The sequence below is a fragment of the Arachis ipaensis genome, chromosome B02 (assembly GCF_000816755.2).
Source record: "Arachis ipaensis cultivar K30076 chromosome B02, Araip1.1, whole genome shotgun sequence".
Lineage (NCBI taxonomy): Eukaryota > Viridiplantae > Streptophyta > Magnoliopsida > Fabales > Fabaceae > Arachis > Arachis ipaensis.
The window spans coordinates 92,489,292-92,498,704 of NC_029786.2; the positions used below are offsets into that span (position 1 = coordinate 92,489,292).

A 9,413-nucleotide genomic window follows, 5' to 3' on the forward strand; every position below is an offset into this window, starting at 1 on the left:
TGACATATATTTTAAATATTTTTTTTAAAAGAATGGCAGAGATATATAAATGGATATATATCTCCAATATATTCCCTTTAAATATTTAAATACCCATAGTAAAACAAATTATAGCTAGTGTATACAAATATGTTACTTGATTTGTATTGCTCCAGCCCACTATGGTCCCAAATAAGAACCTCACTATTGATGAAGTTCTAGATAAATGTTCATAAATTGTTAAAATTCTAGGCATATAATTTTTTTTTTAAAATACAGAATAAGAAGTCATTAACACTTTTTTATCATTTAAAAAATTCCTTCTTATGAATTATAGAGAAACTCCGTTTAACCATAATTGCTATGGGAAGTTGATGGGGGTGAGCAGAGAATCATCATTACAATAATGAAATGCTTTCAAAAGGAGAGATAAGGTCAAACTAGTTGGTAGCATAAGAAGTCATAATAGTGAGTGAGTGACTTGAAGGGTTGGCATGCCTAGAAACCTACAATATACTATGAGTCAATGTGCATAGCTGCTTCAGTGTTCTAGTATCATATGCCCTCTCTAATGACGGTTCTTTCTGTAATTAGATGGAATTTATTTAATTATTTCAATAAAAAAATAGAACCAATTTAGAAAGGACAAAAGAGTTATGGCTTACTCTTAGTTTGATTTCTCTGATCTTTTTCCTTGCATTTGCTAATTGCCTAGAATTCTTGAAACAGTTTATAAGTTTCCATTTAATCTCCTTTGTTGTCATATTCATTAGAGAATTCTATGATGATGGTGCTTCCTAAACACACAATGATAATACTAATAACGAATAGAAGAAAATATTGATACACAGATGAAATTTATGTGACTATTGACTAACATTATTGGTATTCTTGGACTGTATCAAAGTTAGAACACATTATGATTTCCTGACTGAACAAGCTCTTTTTCTATTTCTTTGTATCAAGCGATTAAGACAATTTTGACTGTCCTGTTTCATTTAGATGTACTTTATAAATTTTATTTTTCCTTCCTCAAGAAGGACAGATTTCCTAAATATACTTTGATGACCACATCTTTTCTTTTTCCAAGTCTTTATCCTTATAATTATTTCAGTGCATGATTTTCAGGCATTTGTTACCCTGCATGTGCATTGAGTATTTAGTTTTAATTTCATGCATCACAAGAGAGAATATATGCAGTTGGGTTAATGATATTTCTTAGTCTAATTTCAGGCTACTGTTTGGTCCTTCAAATGTATAGTTTGTTAACTAAACCAGTCAAATCCAATTACATCACCTGTTGCATAACTTTAGGCAATGTGTTACTTTAAAGTGCGTGAAATTGAGAATATTCATTTTCTCCTTGTTGCATGATGATGATGCAAGCATTTCAGATAGTGTTGGAAAACTTTGTGGGAGTGAATCTTGAATGCGCAAAGCCAGGTTACGATTGGTCCTTGTACTTTTATGTAGCATGTATATGCATTTGTGAAAAACAGTTATCCAATTTTGAGGTTTATACTTAATCCTTCTTTTGTTGGTGGAAATAAATATCCTTTTAACTTATATTGCATTATTTTTTAAGCAACAGTATCTATCCTTTTTACTGGAAAAAAAATGCATATTTGAGTTGGATCATCTTATACTACTATCTATCCATAATGTTTAAGGGTGCAAGTTATTGCTAAATTGTGCAAGTAAAATATGGCTTACTTGTGGTTTCTCTTGTTATACTGTGTGGCCTTATCTAGTAGGACTAGCTGAGCAATCTTGAATGCTACAAAGAATAGAGTCTTACATGCAATTATGAACTTCGCATTTACATATGTGATCTTTCTGCTATAGAATAACAAAGACAGGGAAGATTAGTTAGTTTAGCATTTCAAAAAATTTTGATACTTTTATGTTGGGTGTTTCCAAGCATAAAACTATCCTCCATGTTATCTAATTTATCCTTTTGATGCACTTATTTATAGTTCTATATTGTATATTTATAGTATATATGTTAATAAAAAAGTCCATAAACTATGCTAAACCAAATTAGAACATAAGACCAAAATGCTTTTTTCTTCTATATAGAAAATGCAGTTTCGCAGTCCTCTTGTATATATTTTCTTTCATCTATATAAGGCCATAATGCCCATTACTTAATTATTTTCTTATATCTAACTTACATTCCTCGTTTCATTTTTTTAAAGGAAGGTTTTTATTTTCCATTTCAATTTTCTGGCATTGGACCCAGAGTTTCTTTCTTCCAGTACTTTTTTTTGAAAGTGCAGAATTTCAAAGAATGAGTAAGCAACTTTTTCGAATAATATTATCGATTTGTATTATCTTTGATGCTAGTAACCGTGTTTTCTGTTTTTCATTTTAAAAGTTTTTCTCCCAATTTATTTCAAACAGTATGACCATATCATATTATACACTCTCTTGTTACATGTATGATTTATTATTTTTTTTCTCTTTCTGGTAGTCTGACTTTATTAGTTGATTTTTTGTTGTTCTATTATATCATTGAATTAGACATAGATAAGAGTTGGATTTCAAAGCCATGAGATGGTCCAGATTATAGGGATGGTTTGAATAGATTCTTAGATTTCGCATTTGTCCGTGTACGAAGTGCAGGTTCCGCCTTTACCAAACTAGAGAGGATGCATGCGATCATTTGATGATAAAACCCTTCCCCTCTAGTTATACATTTTGGGTACATCACGGTGAGACATGCATGGTAGAGATCTCTAGTGAAGGACAAGAAGCAGAACCCGATAGAAACCTCAATGCCCCAATGCTTGACATGGTTCAAGAGGCGTTCAACTTCCTAGGACTTCATGGCGACGAAGAAGATTCAGTGAATGAACATGCTGGCATGAATTTGGAGGAGTTGTCGTACTTATCAAATGAAAGTAATCGCGAGGCCCGCAACTTGCATGACCTGCTCGAAGATGGAGCGCAGAAGCTATACCCTGGATGTTCAAAGTTCTCTTAGCTGTCTTTCTTGATGAGGCTCTATCATATAAAGTCCATATGCGGAGTGAGCGACAAAGCCTTCGGAATGATACTAGAGTTGCTGGCGGATGCCTTTGAGCATGCAAGGATTCCAAGCACTGTGCACGATGCCAAGACGATCATAAGAAAGCTCGGTATCGCGTACAAGAAGATAGATGCATGTCCAAATGACTACATGCTATACCAGGGCAGTGACCAAGAGCTGTCTAAATGCAAGCGATGTGGGACATCGAGATGGAAGCTAAAGACTAATAAGAACTCTAGAGTGAGGATCAACAGGGTTGTTAAGAAGAACGGAAAACCGCAAGCGGCGAAGACTCTTCCCTACTTCCCCCTTATTCCACGATTGCTGCGGTTATACATATCTAGTAAGACAGCCCTTGACATGCTGTGGCATCAGAGAGGTCATAGCTCTTATGGTATTTATGGCATCCATGGGACGGCGAGGCATGGAAGGCATTTGATAGAACGTATTCTGACTTCTCCGGCGATCCGCGCAGTGTTCGCCTAGCCTTGGCTAGCGATGGCTTTAACCCTTATGGAAATATGAGTTTGAAGTACTCAATACGGCCCGTGGTTCTTATTCTGTACAACCTGCCCCCTTGGAGTTGCATGAAACCCACCTCTTTTATCCTCTCCATGATTATTCCTAGGCCTAAAATGCTTAGAAATGATATAGATGGCTACTTACAGCCCTTGATTGATGAGTTGAAGTAGCTATGGGTTGGTGTTGAAACGTACGATGCTTACGAGAAAAAAACCTTCAAGATGTATGCTACATTAATGTGGACAATCCGTAATTTTCCAGGCTTGGGAAACTTATCTGGGTGAAACACGTACGGTGGGAGAGCTTGTGCTGCGTGCAATTTGGATGCTGAGACTAATTGGCTCACACACAGTCAGAAATGGTGTTTCATGGGTCATCGTTGCTTTCTGAATCCTGACCACAGATATAGAAAGGACCAGGATATATTTGATGGAAAGATAGAGGATAGAGGTCAACCTGTCAAACTCTCTGGTGGAGACATTGTGAGACAACTACAAGATGTGCATGTCCACCTTGGCAAGGTGCAATCGGTTACTGGAAAAAGGACACGTGGACAGCAAACCGCAGTACATGATGAGTCTCCTTGGAAGAAGAGGAGTATATTCTTTGAGCTCCCATACTGGGAAAACAATGGATTGCGTCACAATCTTAATGTGATGCACATAGAGAAGAATGTGTGCGACAACATAGTTTTCACCATACTGAATGAGAAAGGTAAATCTAAAGACCACTTTAAGGAAAGAAAAGACCTCCAATTGATGGGAATCAAGCATGATCTATGGCCATGGAAAGATGGAAAGTACCCATCCGACATCTTTACTATGACCAATCAACAGAAGGATGTCTTTTTAAGGACCATCAAGAATGTGGTCTTTCCAGATGGGTACTCTAGCAACATTTCCCATAGTGTCAACTTAAGTCAGCGCAAGATGTCGGGCTTGAAAAGCCACGACTGTCACATTCTGATGGAGCATCTATTGCCAATTGCGTTAAGGAATGCTTTGCCTGCCCTTGTGTCCTCTGTCCTGGCAGAGTTATCATCCTTTTTTCATCGAATATGCAACAAATCCATTGACCCTCAACAACTTCCTCTCCTTCAGGATCATGTGATCCATACTCTGTGCCGCATGGAGATGATTTTTCCTCCTTCTTTCTTCACCGTCATGGTTCACTTGACAGTGCATCTGGTCGAGCAAGTGCAACTCGGTGGCCCAGTTCATTATCGATGGATGTACCCAATTGAAATGTAATCATCAAACATTTCATCGTTTACATTTTTTACTCTGGAAACCATACAGACTAAGTCATGTGTTATATTCTCAAAGGTACCTATGTCGTCTCAAGCAGTACGTGCGTAATAGATCACAACCAGAGGGCTCAATCGCAGAGGGATACTTATCTGAGGAGATTCTCATATTTTGTTCAAGATACCTCGATAACGTCGAGAGTAGGATCAATCGACCAATGCGTGTTGACGATCGACCGTGTGAACCTATGGATAGTGAAAGTGCAATCATGTTTCCAGGGGTAGAAAAGGCTATGGGGGCTGCTTCGTTTTACGATCTCACACCAACTGAAAAGTTTCAAGCTCACTGTCACGTCTTGGTTAATTCCGCAGCTATGGAAAAGTTCATAGAGTAAGTTCAGTTGAGATTATGGAATGCGAAAATGACAAGCTCTAGATGGAGATTCTGACATGAATCTATTGTGCACTATCCAGTGATTTCAGGGCCATCACAAAGAGGAGTTTGTGAAGTAGGACAAGGTTCCAGTCTCACATAGACAGTGTTGTGCACAGAGAATTTTCTGAGTGGTTCAAGCGTGAGGTGAAGCCTGTTATGATCAATCCTGTAGTCAACGGTATCCTATTGTTTCTAACCAAAACTGATGAAACGTGTAATTGTTCCTTACCAGGTTTCCTTGGGAAACATCAAGCATTCGAGCGAATTGCAGTGGCTTGCATGTGGCCCCAATGTTCAAGCTAGCTGCTTTACAACTTACAACGTAAATGGATTTAAGTTTAGGACCCTATCAAGAGAAGAAGGGTTGAAAACTCAAAATAGTGGGGTTCATGTCACTTCCGACACTAGAAGTTATGCAAGCAAGCGCGACAGTAATGTTGCGGTTGGTGGCGTCTCGTATTATGAAAAACTAATGGACATCATTGAGTTGAATTACAGTGGTCAATTCACAGTCATTTTGTTTAGATGTATCTGGGCAAACACCACATCTGATAGAAGCATAAAATAAGATGTTTTGGGCCACACATTGGTCAATTTCTCTAATCCGATACATACTGGTGACCGAGAGGATGACAAACCATACATTCTTACATTAGGGGCTCGCCTTGTATACTATGTGGATGATGAAGTTGACAAAGAATGGAGTGTAATAGTCCATGTAAAACCAAGAGATTTGTTCGACATGGGTGATATATATGAATACTGTGAGGTGGAACTCTCCCCCCAGCAAAGTCGTAACTATTGCTTTTACATGTACGTTCGAATGTCCATGCATATATAGTTGCTTATAGGAATTTTATCAAGTTCTATATGTTTTATATATTTCAAAATTGAGAAGGCCACCAAAGAGGTATTTTATTTTATTTTATTTGAACTCCAATTTATTATTAATTTATATTGAGGTTATTTGTTCAGAGAAATATAGTTGACTTCGCTATTGAAAAGGCATGCTGCTCCCAATTAAAAATTTTAAGCCTATTACTATTTTTTTTACCAAATATAAGTTGGGATATTTTTGCTGTATGTGTCAAATTATTTGCTTATATTTAATGCTTTATAATTTTTGTTTATTTTTTAAATTTTGATAATAGTATAAGTGATACCCTTGGTGGTACCCAGTTTATTAAGATGCCCAGGATAGGTCATTACACGAAGAAATCAAAGTTAGACTCAGCATGTTAGTAACCTCAAATAGGATCCGCTGCAGCTTCATCCGTGCCCCAAGTGGATGGCCTAATTCCCCCCTCCAGTGGTACTGGTGCCCCCGCAACCTCATCTTTACGCCCCTTTCGACCACCCCGTACTGAACCACTGCCTGCTCCATAGACTTACACGAATGGTGCGCAACACTCGGAGCCAAGTGATGAAGACTGAGACCCAGAGGCAGATGAGGTAGATTCTTTTGAGTAACATGTTGACAACCTGTTTGCTGCATCAGAGGCTTCGAAGCGCAAGGTAGGCAAGACCATCGAATTTTGGGATGTTAAAACAATTGGTATACAAGAATTTATCCCATGTATTTTTTCATGAGTAATTTTTATATGATTTCATTGCATCTTGGCCATAGTGGTTACTCACACAGACTAACTATGATAAACAGAGTCCGATGGGACAATCAAGCAACTTGATTTAAGTGTGAAAGAGGCTATAAAGCCACCTAACGGTAGAAAGATCGTACTCAGGTTCAACGATAGACTGCAACCAGTTGAAAATGAAGCTGGCATACTGAGCGGCGTTCTCGGAATACTAGGATCTGACTACACCAAATTTCCAATCTGCGAGAAGGACTGGAGAAAGGTTCGCTCTAGGGACAAGAACTATAATGAATGTGTAAAGGTAAAACTTTATATTTTGGTAGAGTCCCGGAATCTTAATTCGACGCCTACTAACAATTTAATTTTACTCTTGCAGGAATTGTTCCATTTTGAAGAAGATAGTGGAGGAATTATCAAGCGTACAATATTAAAAATTCTAGGAAGGGCTTGGAAGGACACGAGGAACCATTTGTATCATCACTTTTATAAATTAGAACTAACTCTTGAACAAAATATTAAAGGTCGTCCACTGGGAATTACTGTGGATCATTGGAGATGGTACCTTGATTATCGCAACAGTGAAGAAACAAAGGTAATATATATTTTTTTTTTATCATACTTGAAAATTTCTATTTATGTTACATTGAGTTAGTCAGAAATAATGTCTAGTAGCTCTTACTTTCGATGGCATAATAGGAGAAGTGTAGGAAAAAAGCTGTGAATCAATCGAAGCAGTTATACACTCATACTGGCGGATCAAAAAGCTTGTCAAGGCTCGAAGAAGAAGAGGTAATTTACGATTGACTCACTTTTTGAACCTTCTCTACATATACATATTCACTATTTAAGCTATATTGTTGCAGTCGAAACGACAAGGGCGTCCAGTTAGTAGAGGAGAGTTGTTTGTCTTAACGCACAAACGATCTAATGGCTCCTATCTCCATGATGCACCTCGGGCTATTGGTGTAAGTAATGTGTTGAGAATTGCTGTGTTGTTTCTCATGGGTTTTGTTTGTTAAAATTGTGTTGAAAGTTTGTTCGGTTAGTAATTAGTTAATAAATGCTTATGTTCGCTTATCTAACTGTGTAGGAAAGAATTGCGGAGATTGAGCAACATGATGAATCATCTAGACTGTTGTCTCAGAATGATTCACTTGCTCAAGCTCTTGGAAAGGAGCAGTCGGGTAGAGTGCGTGGCATGGGTATCAGACCGACTACTAGTCAAGTGTTCGATACGAATTCACATTAGCCGAGCATTAGAACTCAAAGGGAGGAGACCCAAATGGTGTTGCTTGAACTACAAGTGGAGTTGGAGGCTGAGAAATTAAAAAGGAAGGTAATGGAGGATGAAGTAGCTACCGAGAAGACAAAAAGGCAGGCAATGGAGAGTGCTCTGATATGTCTAGTTCAAGGGCAAGGTGGGGAGCTGCCACCAGATGTGGCTGCATGGATGAATTCATTGGAGGGACAGAGTAGAGAGTAGAACCAAGGATTTGAAATTTATTCTTTAAGTTAAATATATATGTTTTTAATGTTGACTATGCAACTCTTAGTAAGGAATACACTTTATTAATATTTGGATTAATATGAGTATTTCTATCAGTTTTGCCAACCTTCGTTCACCCATCAATTTATTCTTTCAGTTACAAAATAATTCAGTTTTCTAATATCAAAAAAAATAAAAAAAAATAACAAAAAAACAAATAATAATACCTAGTATATTCAAATTAAAAGAGCGTTAATTGCCGGTGCAAAATAGAGTATTTTCGCGGCCATTTAGACGGAAAAATAGCGGCGGTTATAAAATGGCCCATAATAAATTTAAATTTTTGGAACATTAGATAGCGGCGGTTTGAAACCGCCGCAAAATACATTAAAAAAAACAACGCTCAACAGAACAGCAGCAGTTCAAAACCGCGAGAAAGTGCGACCGACTTTAATGTTGGCCAAATAGCGACGGTTTGAAACCGCCGCTAAATCAATCAATGCCATTCAAAGGGTTTCATTGTGGTTGTGCCAGCGGTTCAAGAAAACCGTCGCAAAATCAAATCTCCACGCTCTATACTATAACGGTTTTCGAACCGCTGGTAACTCGTTTTGCAAAACCACCGCTAATCCTTATATAAACCGCTGCTAAAGTAGCCCGCTTCTCTTGTAGTGAATACACTAGCCTTTATAATTTAAAACTATACCATAAAAAAATAAACCTATATATGAAAAATATGTTTATATCAAATAATAAAAATTTAATTTACACTTATATTTCTCTCTTTCCTTTTAAAATAATAATTTTTTATTATATTTCTCTCTTTTTAAATATGTTTATATATTTTTATATATTTTTTTAAATAATAAATTTTTATATATTTTGTAATTAAAAAATACCTTTTACATTCATCACGTAAATAATTATCTAAAAGAATAAATATAATCAAATGATTATGTAAAAAATATACATATTTTAATATATCAAAAATTAACTTCTATGCTTTTAAATAATTGTTCTACTATTCATTATAATTTTCAAATACTAATTACCTCACATTCAATTAGAAAGTTTATTTGACATAATATTTATGACATAAAATATTTTTTAATCCAAAA

General features: G+C 36.6%; 2 protein-coding genes across 2 annotated transcripts; both read left to right on the top strand.

Moving 5' to 3' along the window:
- LOC110268986 lies at positions 2,499–5,700 on the top strand. Its single transcript, XM_021116185.1, has 2 exons — positions 2,499–4,778; positions 4,858–5,700. The coding sequence occupies exons 1-2, from the start codon at positions 3,901–3,903 to the stop codon at positions 5,171–5,173; spliced, it is 1,194 nt and encodes a 397-aa protein (XP_020971844.1). The 5' UTR covers positions 2,499–3,900; the 3' UTR covers positions 5,174–5,700.
- LOC110269282 lies at positions 5,420–8,389 on the top strand. Its single transcript, XM_021117004.1, has 8 exons — positions 5,420–5,741; positions 5,871–6,008; positions 6,713–6,769; positions 6,875–7,110; positions 7,186–7,401; positions 7,506–7,598; positions 7,673–7,774; positions 7,900–8,389. The coding sequence occupies exons 1-8, from the start codon at positions 5,420–5,422 to the stop codon at positions 8,056–8,058; spliced, it is 1,323 nt and encodes a 440-aa protein (XP_020972663.1). The 3' UTR covers positions 8,059–8,389.